We start from the raw sequence: 20,283 nt of genomic DNA on the forward strand, positions 1-20,283 counted from the left end.
AACAAAGGAAGCTGCTGGCACACATTTCTCTTCCAGACACTGTGCTCTCCCCACACTGTCATCACACAGCCTTGAAGCACCCAACATGCACCACGGCATCTGCCTGCACCAGGCCAGATTTTGGGATAAAGAGGCTGAGCAAGGAGAGTGAGTAATGCAGACAGGTGAATAGTAAAAAAACCACTCAGTAGCAAAAGCTAGCACTAGGCTTGTGAGACAAAAAACCAGATTCAGTAGAAAGTTTTATTAATAATTAAAATCCAACAAAAACTTTTTGGTTGATTTTCCTGATTCCAAAGGTTTAAATCTCAACAGCTCTGTCCTCCTTTCTCTCTTGGGACCGCGGATGAAGGTCTTTCACTGCCAACAAGTGGGATGGGAGATGAAGAATCCACATTTGGAAATTGCTCTGCAGCCCTCTGCTATGGCAAGATTCCCCAGGACCTGTAGGACACCATGAGCAGCCTGACTCCTGCAGAAATCTCAGCTCTGGCAACTTCAGTCCAAATTACTGGCTGCACAACAAAGTCCTCCATAGCACCCTCCCCTGCAGGTTTCCAGGCATCTTAAAGTACAATTGTTGGCAGGAACTCACTCAGATCCAAGCTTTGAGCCACCTGAATGTTACCATTGGCAGCTGGAAATCTCAGAGCTTGCAGGCTTTCAGGTTTCACAGGCACCAGGACATCAATAACATACAGGGATATAAGTGAAACTTCAGAACCATTGCTTTAATTAGAGAGCTGTTGGACACAAGGTGGTAACTAAATGTCAGAGAATGCCAGGTATCACACAGCTTATAAACACGCCACATGATGAAGAATTAAATTATGCACAGGATAATACTAGCAAAGCAGGAGAGGAGAACTTATTTGTATAATAGATGAAAATAATACTCAGATGTTTTAGGTCAACTCTTGTAAGCAATTTTGTTTCACATTATGAGTAACTTGGTTATTTCTAGCTCCTCCAGAATTGAAGAGGTTTCCAGTGGTAGTATTCATCATGTTTACTTCTACAATTCAATCCCAGATCTCCTTACCCAGCAGTGCTTTAGTGCTCCCTTTGGAAAAGGAAACACACTTGGTTTTGAAGGTGGGGAGACATTGCTTTCTCATTAATGCCACGTCACAGTTCTTGGACCCAACATTACAGCTGTAACCATAGAACCAATCTCTTAGAGCAGTCTTAGGCCCTGCTTTCATTGTCAAATGTGACATGAGAAGCTGATTGTAGAGCAAGACAGCTGGCGGTAATTCAGCATTCTGAATGCATTTCTAAAGGCCATACTTCAAACAAAATCTTACATGGTGCAGTGGACTGAACACTTACCACGTAGCCAAGACACACAGGATGTAGAGCATGACATACATCATGCAAGATGTGCATCCTGAGACAGCTTGATTGGAGAAGCCCTTTCATGGGCTGACACCACCACACAATGTAAATTGAAGTGTGAAATGCAGGGAGGACTCAGAGATTCATTCCAAGAGTGTTCAACTTACCCAAGGTAAGAATGGCAGTGTAGGTGCACCCCTGTTCTCCCAGCTGCTTCCCACACCACCTGTATCCCCCAGCACTGTGGGAATGTGCAGTGCTGAGTTAAGATCTACTCACATTAACTGACTTTAGTTGGAGTGAGGGTTAGTTCTTTCTACTCTTGTGATACTGACTACAATATCAAGGCCTTTGCCTTCTATATGCAAAAGTAAGCAACAGTCATTTAGCTACACAATCCAATTTTAATTAAAGCAGACAAAGAAATCATCAACCTGTAGTCCTCTAACTCTCTTCTCTCTCCATTGCAACAGTGGTCAAATTTTAATTACATATGATGAAAATCCAGGCTGGATAAGGAAAAGTTTTCCCAATTAGTCTTTTCACTTGATGACAAAGTACTCTAAGCTTCCTCAGAGACTTGCACTTCAAATGACTACTGACAAGGTTAAGAATTATGTTCACCATTTTTTTTTTTTTTAATTCTAATAATGAATCACAAGAATATTAACTGTTTGGTATTGCAAGTGCCTGGAGCCAGGCTTCTATCTATGCAACAAAACTGTTCTCATATGCCAAGCCAAGATCAGCTTAAATTTATTGATTACATATTTTATACTGAACACAGAAAATATTGATAGCCAAATTATCTGGCTTAATATAAAAGAAATACAATGGATTTTGGAATGAAACCAGAACCCTAACATTTACAAGTATTTTCAATAACCAAAAACTCCATGAAATTACAATTTCAGCAGCTAGTAGTGCACATTAAAAAAAAAAAAACCAAACAAACAAAAAAAAAAACACACCCTCAACTTGATCTATGATCTACAGCCTTAACCACTGGTGTTATACAGCTGGACTAACAATCTTGAGGATGTGTTTTCACTGATGGAGGAGTGCTCATTTCTTTTCCTCTTCTCATTTCCAGATTTTTTAATGTAGTTTCTAACAAGAGAACTACGCCACCCCCCCAAAAAAGCCCCACCCATACCTTTGCTTTTATATACAATTTCAACACTATTTTGAGACTTGGAATATATTTTAGTATTCAATTCAATTCAAATAATCAATATTTCTTAGGCTATTGCACTTTCTATGAAACACTAAGTCAAAGCCTTACTAATTTGTCTGAGACATAAGGAGACAACTTACTTTTCTTGGAAAGTGACAACACTGATAAGCCACTAAAAGAAGAGAACAATTTTTCTAGGCTAATTATAATATCCATTATGGAACGGATATCCTTTAATAATAGTCTTTATTATGAGAATAAATACATAAAACAAATGCAATATATTAGCCACATTTCTTCATATACATTCAGAATAGAACAAGAAGCTAATAGGCATAATCAGCAGAACTAGTTGAACAAACAAATTTTTAGTAAGCCAACAACACTAGAGGAAAGTTGGAATGTTTATGCACCCGTAGCAGACAAAGAGCATGTGATTTCAGGATTTCCTTTGTATTCATTTAAAGAGAAACACACTGAAATTGTAAGCACAAACTGCATGAACTGATGGAAGTGTTTAGCTCCGTGCGGTGGCCGTCTGAGGTTGTTCTGACTGCAACTGCTTCCCAAGGTATTCCCTGAAATACAACAAAAAATTAGATTGAGAAATGTTCTGGAGAGTGGGGAGTGCAACAGTCGTGGGAATTACTAAGTGTATAAAGAAGAAAGAGCTTTAATTTCAGAATTAATCCCTTAAATGATGTCAACTGGAGCAACAATGAGCACACCCAAGTATCCATCATCTGCCCTATGAAAATAAAGTACAAATCAAACATAACAAAGCTGTCTAGAAAAAGAAAGAGCCCAAAGGGAACATTGAGAAGCCCTGACAACTGACACAGAACACTCATGAAGCAGATAAATTCTGCTTGTTAAATACATATTTTAGAAGCTATGGGAAAACATTTTAAAGTATCCCTTTCCACAACCCAGCTGCAGGAGCACGTGTAACACAAAGGACATACTGGCAATACAACAGGCAAGCAAATAGACACTGACTCAATAACTACATATTCAAGTTGAGAAAAATAAAAGATAATCAATCCAGGCCCACTGTACAGCAACATCTTCTTTAAAGTGCTTTCCTCACCGGCACTTTGAAGTGCACTAAGCCACTTACTTTCTATCTCTCCTCTCAACACTGGAACATCTCTCAGATTACTGGCACTTGCCCTGAGCAACAGTGTCTAAATCCCATGGAAAAATACTGCACAGTTCTTCTGAATGTTACAGTCCTTCACTTTCTCTCTTGTGAAAGCAGATCAACACTTCGCAAAAAGAACCACAAAAAAGCTGTAAGCGGTCTTTAATAATAGTACCCGGGCTGCTGCTTGTCACAGAAAATACAATAATTGTACCACTGTATCAAGTGAAAGAGAGGCTTCAGGACTCATGAAATGTAGGCGTTCTTTTTCTACTGCTGATCATACACTTAGTACTGTGCTTTCTCACTACACAGATATTTCAACCTACACAGGTTAAGCACTAGAAACATCTCAGAAGGATGGTGTTCAGAAAGAAGTCTCAAAAAATCCCTACATAACTCAAGAGTATGTGCTTTTGCTTAATTAAAAAAATAAATTTCAAAGATCAGGTTTTTTGCACATTTCAAAAACTAGTTTTCAGCTTAGTGTCCTGTTGAACAGTTATCCCTTATGCATTGCAATTCCTATGGCACAATGAAGTTCAGCACTCCAACTGCACCACCCAACACCACTTTTCTCAGTTTTAACATTAAGCATCCAGAAAAGCAAAAGCTCCTATAAAACATTAACTTCAAACACCTCTAGCAAAGAAAATAACACATAATTTGTATGCTGAACCATATGTTAGGGTTTAGCGCCTTCATTTACAGCTCCATCAGGTGTTGCTGTAAAATCACAGTATTTTAATGCTTGGGCTCCACTTAATAGATACAACTCCTGCTCATAACAGGCAGGTTATCACCCTCAAAGTAGAGGCTCCTGCTGGCAAAGGAAATAAGCTGTTCTCTTGTGGTTTTGCAGGACTGTACCAGCAAAACAAAATTTGACAGTCATCCAAAAACACAGAGAGCAACTATGGAAGAGCTTCCACACTCACCATCCCTCTTTATGCTCCCTCTATGTTTCTGGTTGTCTTTTTTTTTGTTCTGTTTTCATTTGTTTCATGCCTATATGCATGTACTGATTCTAGTATTTCTTCTCTGACATCCAGCCTTGAAACCAACTGACACTTGTTGCATACATGGCTCTGCTCATCATATTACAAGCCCACAACATTATTTGTTCTTAAAGCACAGATGAACCATATTGAATGTGAAAATCCCACACTATTACTTCCAAGTAGGAAAATCAATCAAGCTAATAATCCATAACACTACAACTATTGCAAAGCTTACACTGCTTCAGATGCATGGTCAAGGCTTTCTAAAAACCCCACTAGAGTGCAGTGCAGTCAGCAAAAATCTCCAAGGCAGTCGAGCAGTAGCATATTTTGTAGGTACTTAGTGCCTTCACAGACATATTCAACTTTTACAGTAAGTAGAACAGTATGTTCCCTACAGAACCTTTTGCAGGTCTAAGTTCTAAGTTCAGGGTCAAGGAAAATTGACCCGTTTCCCCATACAGAATGAGTACCTGCAGTTAAATCTCTACATTGTCATGCTGCAAACCCAAGTGAAAATCCCATAGTGTTCCTACACCATCACCTCTTTAGCCACCACCAAGGGCCACTGAAATGCAAAAACCTTGCATTACAAGCTGTTAGAAGGATCACTTAACCAAACAGAAAATTATCACTCCCATTTGAGGGTCACTGGTTAACCCAGGACAAGTTATTGTATGGTCTAGATTAGATGAACATGGAATCATAGAATGGTTTGGGTTGGAAGGGACCTTAAAGATCATCTGATTCCAAACCCTCTGCCATGGGCAGGGACACCTTCCACTACACCAGCCTGCTGAAAGCCCCCTCCAACCTGGCCTTGAATACTCCACAGGATAGGGCATCCACTGGAAGAGACCTCTTCCAGTGTCTCACTACCCTCACAGGAAATAATTCTTTCTGATATCTAATCTAACTCAGCCCTGTTTTATTTCCCAGCTATCATCCCTTAGCCTTGTGGGAAGGCCCTCTCCAGCCTTCCTGCAGGCCTCCTTTAGGTACTGTACAGGTGCTCTATTAGCCACATTAGCCACAGAGATTCCTCTTGTCAGGCTTAACAACCCCAACTCAGATCTTCTGCTCACAGCACAGGTTTTCCATGCCTCTAAATCATCTTCATAGGTCTCCTCTGGACCTGCTCCAAAATGTTAAGCAGGACCCTGTTCTCCCTCTGCTAAAACACATATTAAAAGAATAAGAAGATTCAAATATATTTTATAAATACTGGTGTTTCATCCTGTTAGGAGGTTAAGAAGCACTCTAAGCTCCAAACTTCACTCATAAGTTGGACATAAATGTCCATCCCCATGCTATTACGAATTAAGGCTCTAAGACTTTATTCTGCACTGATACTTAGTTAAACTTGATTTTAAAATCCCAGTTTTTCTCTTTACTATTTACCTCTCAAAATTAAAGTCACCTGTAAGAATGCAAGTATTCAACACATTGCACTATAAGAGCAGGTATGATGAAAGGGTGGATCTTGTCATAAGATAACAAATCAGTTAATAAAGTTATCAAAATAGCATCTGAGATTTGTGATGCATGCTACAACAGAAAGTAATGAGGTAGGTATTAGACTTACTTTTTTTTTTTAATTGCAAGCTATAAATCCAAGAATTGGACCACTACAAGATATTTTAAACCATTTTCCTCACAGAAAGGCCTTTATAAAAAGATCAGGTTTAGCCATCTTCTTATTTCCTTCACCATAAAACCATCCTTATTAAAAGCAGATGAAGCTAGTGCAAACAAGTTTGCATTTGCACAAAACAGCATTCAAACATGAAACAACTGATTCAGTATAAATTTAAAAGAACAAAAAATATTACCTCTGCACTGCAGAAAAGCTTCGAACATGCAACTGTAGTACTCAAGACCACAGTACACTTTTGAGACTAGCTATTAAATCTTCCATTTCTCAATTAAAGCTCAGACCAACAAGACTTGAAACACCACACACTTTCACTTCCCTGGTCATCCAAAAGTCTGACAGTGAAGCATAAGTAATTTCCATTTGAAAATTAATCTTTTCATTCTTACTAGAACAACCAAGTAAGATTCCTTCCACAGTAGAAATTCCCCCTTTTTGAGGTGTCTTTTTAGACACACATTTTCTGCTGTTCCCAAAGTGCTTTTTCCATGAAGAAAAGGAAGCTTACAGGTGAATACAAGAATTCATTTTATCTCAAATTCTTATTCTAATTTGTTTCTTCCTTTAATTTAATCAGTTTTTGTTGCTCATGAGACACCTTGAAGCAGAGACATACTTAAATGTCATAATTGAAACAAACACTTCAAGATTATTTAGGAAAAGGCACACAGAACTGATCCAACATGTAAACTCAGTGAATATGGAATAAGGAGATTGCAAACTAGCACAAGACACCACCTACAAATTTTATACTAAATATACCATATACTAAAAGATCATTGTCAAACAGCAAACAATCTGTGATAGAAGGGTACGATAAGACACACACAACAGATCCCTAGGAGCCATGTGTTAAAAGAAATAAGCCTTGAAGTTTAAGTAGTACTACTTTCAGTGTTATTCTCCAAATTCCAGTGCAGTCAGATTTACCTGTTTTTAAAGGACACTGAAAATTAATGGGCAAAAGAAGGAAAGTGAATGAAGCACAGAGTAAAGGAAGGATTCAATTTTCATATTTTCTCTTGTCTTACATTTAACTCTTGCATCCTGATTATTAAAAATATTTGATAGTCTTGAATATCTGCAATCTCTAGCTTGGCTTAGCAGACTGAGGTTCCCAAGAGACAGAATGCCTTTCTTTGACAAAAACCAAATTATAAAAATATTGATTTTATTTTTCTCTATCTAAACATAAACCTAGAGTCCCATACTTTTGAAAATGAAATTGAAAAGCTAGTTCTAAAGAAATCCTTCAAAAAGTCTGCCACTTGACTCAATACACTCGAAAGACATTGCCAACATACACTGCTTACAGACAAATCATAAAAATATGACAAATAGTTAAACAAACAAGTTCACAGGACAGGTAGCAGATAGAATAGTTTGAACAAATTGATCAGTTTTGCCAGCCCTATCTTGCATTTCTGCTAGAGGTCTAGTAACCTGGAAAGAAGTTATTAGACTAGAAAGAGATGGACCGGTTTTACTAATTTATTGTGGCTTTACAAGTAGGTATTTGAATCACATAATTGATATATTCCCAATTCTAAGCAGGCTAAACTAACTCATGGAAACATTGTCTTGTTAGTGTTACACTCCACAGAGTAACCATCCCTGGAACCTCTGAGCAGTACACATGAAGTGGCAACACCACCACAAGGCTGCAACTGTCTAGTCTCCACCTAATCCAATGTGAGACAGAGCTGGAACACCAACCCTGTAACCCATTCCAGCTGTGTAGGCCTGTTTCTCACGAGGCACTCAGGGTATTCTAGTGAGACAGCACTTTTGTTCATTTAACTCCCAGGTGAATTGCAGTGAATTGCTTTCCACAAATAAGCTCCCTTGAACATGGTTACTGCAGTGTCACATTAACCCTGGTGGTGGCTGGGAAAAAGGCGAGTGGACACCCACAGGGGCCACCACCAGCTGCATTTGTCTCCCCACAGAGCCACAGTTACAGAAGCCAGGAAATAAAATAAAGAAGCCAGGCTCAAATCAAACCTGAAGTGATGTTAATATTTGGTTCCTGATATTAACCTGTCTTACTGCTGGATCCAAAGTTATAATGCTGCACATTTTTATATGTATTTTTTCTTCTTCTATACTATATACAGAAAAGATGTATATATACACATTACATGCTCCTTAGTATCATTTTCTTCACAAAAGTAAACAGGAAGAGAACAATTATAAAAGTAGCAAAGTAATAAACAGAGACATCTTCCTAGAGAGCTGGGCTGGGAAGACTGCCAAAGTTGGAGTGCTACCACTGGAGAACTGCTGTTGTCTTCTGTCATTTGTTTACTGAACACAATTTTCTTCTTTGACTCAGTGGATTTATACAATATGAAATAGTCCAATTTAAAAATGGTATTAAAGGATATAAAATATGTGCTTATTAAACCAATGCCTACTATGAGTGGTTTTGAAGCTAAGTCATCACAAACCAACAACAAAAACAAAAAAACCAAATCCACACAGCAGAATCAAAGCCACTTTGACCAAACAGCTTGGTCCTCCAACAAACCAAACTGAAGATTTTTATAAATTATCTTTTTCAGTGGAACCATGGTGATTTTCACCCTGTATCTCCTTGACCTATAAATGTGGCTGTAGATCTCAAGAAAGAAAAGATACTGCAAACATCTCTGCAATTCTCAATACTTAGTTTAACAGATTCCACTTCATACAAACAAATAGAACAAAAGCCAACTGTTGAGATAAACAAAATCTAGGACATTGTTTCTGTTTAATTATTCACAGTAAAGAGATGCTTAACATTCTGATGTGCACATAAAAACTAAACAGCTTGAATGGTTGTACAGAAGGATTATGAACATTACATGAAAGGGGCTTTGTGTTTCCAAATGGAGCCCTTTCTTCAGCTGAATGCAGTAATATTAATAGACAATCTACAGATTATCATGATTACTGAAAATACTACTCATAGCATGGTTTAAAGCCCTCCTTACAACATGAAATGCAGCATTAATGTGAATCTTCAAACTGAGACACTACAAGAACCTCCTTTCCTCTCAGCAGTTTCCTTGGTTTTGTCCAATCTTAGAATGTGTTATTATAGACTTCCAGTTCACAACTTCACATACAAACTATGAAGAGACAGCAGACCAATGAGGTCTTATAACAAAGCTATTACTTAAGTATTTGATTTTAAAAGAAAATAAACTGTGAAATCCAATTCAATATGTATCTTTCTATTAGGGACAAAGCACCAGCCATTTTTCACTTATAAGATATGCTATGAGCTAACACAAAGAGCCATTCTGTGAATTTACAAAACCCACTTGACTAAACCTTGCAATGTGGTTTGGAAAGAGTTTTATACTTAAACAGAAGGTTTAGTTACCACAAAGAATTTTTTTGCTTACAACACTTAAGAGCTTTTTATGTAAGAATGACCAACATCCATAGTGTTTCACTGGATTTTTCTATCAGGAAATCAAATTTTTAAAGAACACTAATCAGAAGTAAATTATCAAAAAGTTACTTCTTTGGTGACATGTTTTTCAGCATAGTTCATGAAAACAAGCAATTTCTTTGAAAAGAGAAAATGCAAACTGAGCAGAATGCCTGATATCTTCCACGCTAACATGAGCTCTATAAATATTAAAAAGCGTTTCTGCCAAGAGTAGAGATCTCATGACAGAAAACATGAGCACAGCGTGAATCCCAGAGAGCATATGCCCAATAAATAAACACAGCCTCTACACCTACATGGAATGAAGTTTTATAAGAATACACATTTATGTGCAAATAAAAAGATGGAACACTCCACTAGATATCAAGTGTGCCTGCAATTAACTGGATTTTTGTTTAACTTGTCTCATTCTAGCTAGGAACTGTTCTCTTAAAAAGATTTATTTTTATCAGAGACACTATCTTCTCAAGCTTTTCATTTAGTTAACTTCTGTTAACTACTGAAAGGGAATTGTAGCGATAATGAAGGCTAAGAACCAGAAGAAATAAATATAGTGGAAGTCATTATCCTGTAGGTATTGTTTCCTAGAATTAAGCCTACTACTCTATTAAGCATTCTACACCTCAGTGTTGGGATGGGGGAAAAAATAAGGGGTGAGGGTGGGTGCAAACTTTGTGGCTGCCAGTTAACAATCACTACACCCTGCGCTTCTCACTCCCAAATGCAGGCATTGTACAGAAACTATCTGTAGAGTAACAGTTTCTAAATATAGCATATTGCAAATCCTAGGCAGTTTCAGATTTTTTACTGTCTCCCTGCAGAATTCCTCATTTTAAAAGATGGAGAGCAAGTAATTTTGTCTGGGCTATGCATTTAGAAAACCATGTATGAACCTGTTGTGTATCCAAAGCTTGCCCAATTTGTTGCTTCATTCAGTATGCCCTTTACAAATTCCACTTCCATACCATAATTGATCATGCTCAAGTGACACATCCTAACTCCCACTGTTTAGCACCTGCCAACATACTCATCTCTTCATGTCAGTATCAAGGAGGAGGTCAGGAGCCCCACGGCCAAGCAGGTGAATGTCTGAGAGAAGCCTGTGCTGGAGCAGGGTCCTGACAGGGATCTGCAGATCCTTGGAGAGAGAAGCCCATACTGGAGCAGGTTTCCTGGCAGGACTTGTGACCCTGTGGAGGGACACACGCTGGAGCAGTGTGTCCTTGAAAGACTGCACCCCGCAGAAGAGTGACCCATGCTGCAATAGTTTGGGGAGGGCTGTTGCCCATGGGATGGACTCGTGTTGGAGAAGTTCATGGAGAACTATCTCCCATGGCAGGGACCCCATTATGGAGCAGGGAAAGTATTCCCCTCCCTAGCCAGTGGGAGAAAACAACGTGTGACAAACTGGCCATTATCCCCATTCTATCTACCTGTAGCCCTAGGGGAGAAGGTAGAGCTCGGAAGGAGGGAGGGGTGGAGAGAAGGTGCTTTTCAGGTCATATTTACTTCTCACTATCTTGCTCTGGTATTGTTAGTAACAAATTCAATTAATTATCTCTAATTTGAGCCTGTTTTGCATGTGACAGTATTTGGTGAGTGATATCTCCCAGTCCTTATCTCAGCTGGGAATCCTTTGTTGTATTTTCTATCCTCTGTTCAGCCATGGAGGAGAGCAATAACAGCAGCTTTGGTGAGTGCATGCACCCAGGATCAACCCACTACACAGGTTCCTAATATCAGCATGGGGTGCCATGACTAACACAATTCAAGTCAGATTGAAACTCAGGATTAATTCCCATGTACAGGCAGTAAGTGATGATAAAGATAATTTTGCTCCTTGCTTCATCAAGTGCATGACCATTTAACATGCAAATGTAACTGGAATATTTCACTTGAACTTATCTCATGTGAAAAGCTGACAGCAGTTACTGCTTTTTCCAATGTAGCTTCACCATTTAAGAGAATGCTTGACAGTCTGATTTCCCCCCATTAATCCCTGACTTAAAAACCCCTAAGGGAAAGCCTGTAATGAACTACTCAAATTACTTAGGAGTTAATTGTCTCTAAGTTAAGCTAACAGTCAAATGATACAGCTGTGTTTTAGGCAAAATGCTACTTCAGCTGCCCCATGGCATTCCCTCAATTCAAGTACCACAAGTTTTCCTTTCTTAGCTCCAGGCACAGCACTTGCATCAAGCCTTATTGTGGCAGAGCAAAGCTTTATTTTCTAATCTTTCTCTCACTTAACCTTCAGGAAAAGCCTGACTACCTCTGTCACAAGTGTCACAGACAGTAATGCCAAATTGTTCTGTACCAGTTAAACTCAAGGAAAAAAACACAATTGCTTTGAATGAAATAACTGTAATTCCAGAATAAGTGGAAGCAAGAGGAAAACTGTTTATTGTTTCCCCAGGTCTGAAGAGCAAGGGAAATAAAACCTTGAAGTTGCTGAATAACATATCTTATGACAATGCAAAGCTTAGTAAGCAGGCACTTAAATCTCAGTGTGTGGCAGTCAAGGGACTCAGCTTGTGTGGTGAGACGAGACAGCAATGAAACAGAAGAGCTCCCAACACTCATCAAAAGCCAGATCTACACAAAGACAGATCCAGCTTCCCACATACAGTGTGTCATTTCCTTCACTTAAGCTGTAAGTCCATGCCAGGGGGAACGCTACTTTGGCAAATAAGAGCCAAGGACAGTGGGCCCCAGAAGCTTGTTCCACTATGAATTAAACAAGAAAACATTCCCTACAGAGATGACAATGTAAATCTGGAAGTGGCACTAACTTACACAGATTCTTTTTACTGACACCTCTGAAGATCTGAAACTAGGTACTTTTGCCATCTCCCCCTCAGTTTCAAGTCTAAAGGTTCACAAACTGTGAAAAGCAGGCACAGAAATGTTCATACCATGAAAAAACCAAAACAAATCTAGAAGACCAGATGAGATGTTTTTACAAGTAGTAGTCTCTCACTGAAAGTGAGAAAAAGCCAGGCTTGGCATTCAGGAAAACTTTTCCTACCAGTGAGGTTTGTGCTGGAGAAAGACCAAAGGTCTTCCTACCAGATTTTCAAGACATCAGAACACACATGAAATAAAGCCCATCCCTACTGCAGAAGAGAGTATCAGTAACTAAACTTTCCACACTGTAATTTCTATTTAGAAGTAGCTGGTTTGTAATACTCAGAATGTTTCAAATGTATCAGAACAGCATAGTGAGAAAAGAAATGTATTAAACTGAGAAGCAGGGTAGAGTATAACAGACAATAATAACCAAAAATTAAATTGAACATGACCATGTGTTTAGACTCTATCTCTACACTCAAAAATTTCATGTGATTTATCAAAGTACTCATTACAGGTGGAGAGTATAGCGGGAATTTTCATAGTAGGGTATTTAAACACATGTTTCTCTTTTATAGAGGGTTCCCACAGCATCTAAGAGAGGGAGTAGGATAAAATGAATATAACATGCACAAGAGTCAAAACTTTAAAACCTGTATTCTTCAGAAGGAAAGGGAGAAAATTAGCTTTGTTTCACCTATGATACACTGCAGAGAGAGACAATGGGAGTTTTTTGTCAACTTTGCCAGCCTGTCACAGCAAGGAGGAGGTGACTTAGCCTATCAGAAGGTGCTGAGGAGTCCATGTTCCCCTACCACTTTCACACTGCTAGCATCATCCCTACTCAGCCTTTCAAAAAGTTCAAATTCTGTAATAGGTGAGAAAATTGACAGATGTTATAGATATGTCCAAGCACTAAGCTTTTCAGAACTAAAAGGTTGTTTAAGTCCAAAATTAAATTAGTTTTTTGTATCTCAACACTTATGTTCCAATATATTCAGATGTATTCCTGTATTTTATCTAGCTTTAAGGCAATGCCAGACTGAAAATATGAGCTCTGGTGCACTCATAATTAATAACCAGATTAAAAACTCCTAATTAGTATTTTTAACTCTCCATGCTTTGTGCTTAGCATACCTAATTAGTTTGGCAACTTATACAAAGCTGCTTCATGAACACTGTTTTTCAGAGCTTCAGCCCTTCAATGCTTCCCTATAAAGGTCCTGTGTGCTGTTGGAAAGGCAGCATCACACACCAGCAAGCTCTGTGGCAGAACTTGCCGAGACTTCAGGGTTATTAGAGAACACTCAATCAGTCCATAAACTTCTGCTACTCCACACACAGCTCAAATAAATTCATAGAATCATTACAGAATATCCTGACTTGTAAAGGAACCACAAGAACCATCAAATCCAGCTCCTGGCCCTGCACAGGGCCAGCCCAAGAGTCACACCATGTGTCTGAGAGCATTGTCCAAACACCCTGGTGCTGTGACCACTTCCCTTGGGAACCTGTCCCACTGCCCAATCACCCTCTGGATGAAGAACCTTTTCCTAATACCCAACCTAGGCTAAAACACATTGTTCAAGGGAATTACTTGTGTGACATTCAACCATGTAAGGAAGCTACTCAAATGAACTACCTCCAAAATACACAGAAAAACAAAGTTCTTACTATAAGCATCATATTAATCTGCTGTTTAAAAACTGCTGTATTATTAACACATAAAAATGTTATTTCTCCCCTAAAAGAAATCTACTGTTCTGAATCCTGTCTCCACAACAAAGATTTCTCATGGTTATTAGTATGTTAAATAATCTTCACATACCAGTTGTGAACCATCAGCTTCTGCACAGCCAGCAGTGCATTATAACGAACTTGCTGGTCTTCGTGATGCATGTGGTTCATGACCAGCTGCTTACCACCAAGCTGTTCAATCACTCTGAAAAACAGGAGAGGAGCAAGTTTTTTGACATTACTTTCAATTCTGGGTAGCTATCCTATCCAACCACTTCTCATCCAAGGCATTAAGAGGTTAAGTTTAAATTATATAATATTTATTTCATTAAAATTATTTATTTGCCAAGATACACATCTCACCTGATGTGTTACAAATACATATTACCTTCTGTAATAACTACTGATTTTTTTTTTTTTTTTAAGATTTTTTAAGAATTCACAACAGAGAATGTTTATACTGGACTCCTGTTTGCTACTTTGAAATAAATAATCAAGAAAAGAACCCTTTTCAGAAAGGGTTATTTACTTTACACAGCTCTGGAAAAGGGTTTGCAGGGTACAGCATTATGAATTATTAGGTAGGAGAGGTAGTACCATCCACCCCATAAATGGATGGCAACCAGGTCACTCAATTTTTTGCAAGAATAAAACCTCAATCTCTTCTGGCACTAATACAGAAGAATGCTTGTAATCACACCAAGACCTATTAAATCACCCACCTCATACATATAGAGCTTTTTGAGATTCAAACTGTACTAGAGCCACAGCTACTCCTGCACAAGATGCAGAACTGGCTGTTAAGGTACCATTCCCAGAAAAAAGGATATGCTTCAGCTGCATCTTTCACTACAAACTTCACCACCACAGTCAGCCTTTTAACAGTTATACCAAATCCCTTATGAAATACTGATGAAACCTTGTATTGCATGCCATGAATATATTATTTCTAAATAAAACTGGTGGAAGGCAACACACTTAAAACCTGAAAAGGTATCACCATCCAGATAACTTTACATGCAGCATTTCAGTCTATCATAACAGTAAATTTGGAGAGAATTTGCAAGGAATATATAAGCTGATTTACTCACTGACTTTCATATAGTTTTTTACAGGGGTTCTCTCACTTAGTAGTTAAACATGCTATCCTGTGAAGACACTATCATTTGCTTTAGAGGCTTAACCTGATGTTGTCCTGCCATTTAAAGCTTACATTAGCTATCTGCATGTACTACTGCTCTTTTCATGGCCAGATTAATACATACTGCTATCTGCATGTAGTACTGCTCTTTTCATGGCCAGATAATACAGCTGCACAACAAAATGCATTTTTGCAAACTAAAGAACAGGTATGAAGACATAGCCTCGAGATGAAAAAGAGAATTTTCAGTTTCATTTTCTAAATCAGTCCTTAAGACCACAGGGAATATTATTTCCCAATAATATTCAAACATCTTTTCCATAAAGCAGGAATGGATTCAGACAAGTGCAATTGTTTCAAGCTGGAAAATCCTTGCCAAGAATTCAAGAAGTTATTAGTAATGTAACAGATTAAAAAAAACCTTTATGCTTGCCTTATGCAGCCTCACCTTTTTAATAAGTTAAATATAAAACCACTGCACACAAAGGCAAGAGTATGAAACATAAATAATAATTTTTTTCTTTATTAAAGGACTGACTTAAGCCACTGGATGTTCAGGAAGTCAAAGGATGTGAAAAAGGCATTAAACTCAAAAGCTTCCTTATGATAGAAGAATGCAAGAACCAAAATGAAAGGTTAAAAGCCTATAATCACAAATGGTAATAGGCTCTTTCAGATGACAATACATCACTGAAATTATGGCTGAGAACATGAGGAGTTGAAGAACAGCATTATCATTCTTGCATAATGCTGCCTACAGGTACAGATCACTTCCCAACCATGAGTTTAACCCAAAGGTCTAAACAGTGAAGAAGGTTCACAGTGAATCATGTTCCTTCAAGTTCCAAACGTGTCCAAAACACTACATTTAGTTTCCCCTCTCCTCAACTGCTGCTTATTTTACAGAAGTAATAGAGCCCAGTGTTACAGTTATATGTGCACATCTTCTGCAGTGACTGCTCCCCATAACATCACTGCACTAAGCCAAAACAGTGTCATTTCAACAAAGTCTCTGGATGCTGAAGATTCAGGTTTTAACATGACCCAGTTAGAGGGAGAAAGAAGACATAGCAGATAAAGACAAATGAATGCAATTTAGACTGTTATAGCAGAAAACAAATATAAAATCCACACTACTTATCTTAAAGCCAGGGTGAAAAAGGGAATGCAAGTTTTTTTCTGAATCCTGAGCTAAGGAAGAGAATGGCTCTAGGTGCCCATCTCTTAAACATGTAAAACACAAAGCCCACATTCATAGCATTTAAGAAATTCTAAGTGTTGATTGTACATAACAATAACCTGTAGGCCACATGGAAGCTGTGCTGGCAGTCTGCATTTTTAATGTCAGGAACCAAGAGTGCTAAACTTTATTTCTGATGTTACACTCTCAGAAAATGCATCTTTGTGAGCCTCATGAGAAGCCCACAGTGATACTGTCTCAACAATTTCGTCCACAAAGTGTAATTTTAAAAGCAACTTAAAATTATTTAGGCATTGGAGAACAGCCATAAAAAAAAAAACCACAGGATCTTGTTAACAAACATTTCTTTTGTCAGACAAAGGGAAAGATTAGCCAGAACTGTAGCTCTAGGTCTCCACTGTGCCTAGCAGGTGAAGTTAAGTAGTTTTAGTATCCAATCCATCTCTGCAATCTTCAAAGGCTAAAGGATGATCCAGTTAGGGTTCACAATAAACACTTAACAGAAACAGAAGTATTTAGGACGCCTGAATTCTTCTACTCTTCTAAACCAAGGAACTGTATCCGTTCTTGGAGTGAGTCATGCAATGACAGATTAAAATACCAATCACATGTGGGAGCAGTACACAACTGTGTACCAAAAAAACATAAGAAATGGATTATTATGCTGGAATGGACACACAGTCCAGAGGCATTTTAAGCTTTTAGTTAGTTCCAAAATTGCTGAAGTCGTATTTGGTAAGAATACACTGGATTACAAATGAAATTCTTTAAAAGTTTGTTCAATGGAACAGAAAGTTAAATAAGCCAAGTCTGTAGACAGAAAGCAGCTAAAGTATTAGAATTTGAGATAAGAATGTGGGTTAGAACAGTATCTAGGACACTATTTGCTGATGACCACTTCTTTTGAAGGCTGGCACATTGCTGAATAGGCTTAACAGCCTGGGAGCTAAGTGGAGCTGCAGTCCTAACAGCTATATTTTCCCAACCACAGACAGAAGGATACAGGTCCTGTTTATCCACTCTGATTTCATAGCTTTGCACCAGCAACCACATACTAGCCCACACATTCAGGTAAATGCATGCTAACTATTTCAAGATTATGGCAAATATGTAATAAAATAATGTCATACAAAGAGCAGGTCAAAGCAGGAACAACCAGCATTAGCCAGTCCTCCAGCTTTGCCACTTGCAGCACTATTAGTTTCCACCTTACTGAAGGATATCTTGCCTCTCCTTCAAATACCATGTCAGTTCTTACAAGACTACAGGGGCTGGAATCAGTACATCTTCCTAGCATATATATGGCCTGAAGTTTCAGTCTGCTGTCCATGATTCTACTACTGTCAACACAGCAGTCTGCACAAGAAGAGTTCGTGAAATTCCCAACAAAGCTAGAATGCTGTACTCATCTTATCTATTGAGCTGGTTTTAGCTGAGGTAGTTGATTTTCCTCTTTGTACTAAAAGCAGTGTTGATTTCATTATTGCCGAGCAGCATTTGTACTGCACCCAGGCCTTCTCTGCTCTTCACCCCACCAGCAGAGGGGCTGGGGCTGCAAAAGGACTTGGGACAGGACAAAGCCATGGAAGCTGACCCCAGCTGCCTAAAGGGATATTCCATACCATATGGCAACATGTTAGCACACAAAACTGGGAGGAGGAGGAGGAAGAGGGGAACCATTCAAAGTGATGGTGTTTGTCTTTCCAAGTACCCATTATTCATAATGAAGACCTGCCTTCCCTGAGATGGCTGAACACCTGCCTGCTCATGGGAAGCAGTGAATTAATTCTCTATTTTGCTTTACCTATTGAATTGTCTATATCTCAACCCACTATTTTTCTCACTTTTACTTTTGTTTCTCTTCCCCCATCCTGCTGTAGAGAGAACAACTGGCTATATGGACCCTGAGTTGCCAGCTGGGGTTAAACCATGACATCCATTAAATCCTGTGCAAAAACCAGGAACAGACTGCTTCTTTGCTACAAAAATTAAGTCACATGTGCCTCTGTGTAAATGATGAGCCAGTTTCCTGAAAAACCAAAGGCTTCTTTCTGCTTCAATAGTCTCTACCTTAGAAGTGCAATTACTCAGTAAACATCTTTCCTCATAGGTTTTTAAAGCAGGAAAATATAGCAATGTCCATGTGTACTTCAACAGGAATTTGAGTTTATAATGAACATGAAAGCTTTCACAAAAATGAATATTTGTCTAGCTAAAACATGCTTAAATGGAAGAGTGAAAACTGAATCTGTGCATCACTGAAATTACACCAGCAATTATTTGTGGAAAAAAATTTCTTTGTAGTCTTAAGTCACAAAACAGTCTTTAGCTGGAATAGTCCATGTCTACCCCAAGTCCAGTAATTACAGTCCAATTAGTCATAGAGAGGAAAAATTATATGTTGATTAAACTCTTGATAGTTCCTCCAATTTCTTCTGGTGCCTGGCTTCTCATTTAGTCTAAACATTGTATTCAATACTTTAATCATTGGTTCCCTTTACAGTTAAGAGACATTGAAATCTGTTAAGTCAGAGATCCAGTCTGCAGTTTCTCATCTGATCTAGTTTGTTTTTCCTTATCTTCCCAATAAATAAAACTTAAGCATAACCTGCAATCCCTTTGCAGCATATTTTAATATAAATAAGCAGAAAAGGCCACAGGCACAGTACACACTCCAGCTACCTTCTAAGACAACAACATACTGGCATTTTCCTACCGTTTCCCACGGGGATAGTGGCGTACATATTCTCCCACGTCATGAGCAGCTACAGCCAGCACCTGTGGATCATCAGAAACTTCCAGAAGTTTTGTCAGGATCCTAGGAAAGAATGTGAAACAATGAAGTCCCACATTTTCGGTTGGTTTTTATTTTTTTGTTTTGGTTTTCTTATTTGTTGATGGGTTTTTAATCAGTGATAACTTAAAAAGCCCTTAAGCATAAAAATGTTTTACAAGTCACCCAAACAGTAAAGCTAGAACTTTTTCCAAACAATGCAGTTGTACTTAACAAAACTGGGAACCTGCCCTAATTAACAAAATTATTTTAAGTATTCACTAGAATCAGTTTAGTGAACTACATACACAAATACCTATAACCAAGGATTACAAAATCTCTCCTTTTTTTTTACTTTGGTTCCAAGACCAACAGTTCTGAATTCTAAATAAGCTTCATTAGAAAGCAGTTCTTTCCTAACTCAAAGACTGAGATGAGAGCTATGCTCCTTGCAAATTACTCCAGTGCCACATTATTTTCATAGCATGCATAGAAACACCAAGCTGTAAGAAGCATAAAACAGCTTCTGGACTCTTAACACTGTCTGAGTTTTTTAATTAAGTAGTTAAACCACCTTTAGTGAAAAACAGCTACAAGTAACACTGCTCTCTAGATAGCAATGAGAAGGGAGGAAAATGACACAGATTATGAAGGTTAGACACAGCCGAAAAGGTTAAACATAGAGATCACTGGAAAATTAGAGTATTCTATGCTTAGTGAGATGACAAATGTGTTCTAATCAGACAAAGTTAGAAACAAGCTGAAATCGGTAGGTTAGAAATTCAACTGGAATTTAAAAAAGGAACATGCGGGTAAAATTAAATT

The 20,283-nt window shown here is 38.3% G+C and overlaps 1 protein-coding gene across 1 annotated transcript in view; it reads right to left on the bottom strand.

The window, feature by feature from the left end:
* Window positions 1–2,070: 2,070 nt before the first annotated feature.
* The window catches only part of ATP6V1H (ATPase H+ transporting V1 subunit H), a 48,463-nt gene continuing 30,250 nt past the window's right edge, over window positions 2,071–20,283 (bottom strand). The window contains exons 12-14 of the mRNA XM_054635492.2: window positions 19,402–19,503; window positions 14,435–14,548; window positions 2,071–3,093 (exon numbers count right to left, since the gene is read on the bottom strand). Of these exons, the coding sequence (XP_054491467.1) occupies window positions 3,033–3,093; window positions 14,435–14,548; window positions 19,402–19,503 (277 nt within the window). The 3' untranslated portion in view covers window positions 2,071–3,032. The remainder of the gene's footprint in view (window positions 3,094–14,434; window positions 14,549–19,401; window positions 19,504–20,283) is intronic.

Source organism: Agelaius phoeniceus, chromosome 1 (genome assembly GCF_051311805.1).
Source record: "Agelaius phoeniceus isolate bAgePho1 chromosome 1, bAgePho1.hap1, whole genome shotgun sequence".
In the NCBI taxonomy this organism is placed as follows: Eukaryota; Metazoa; Chordata; class Aves; order Passeriformes; family Icteridae; genus Agelaius; species Agelaius phoeniceus.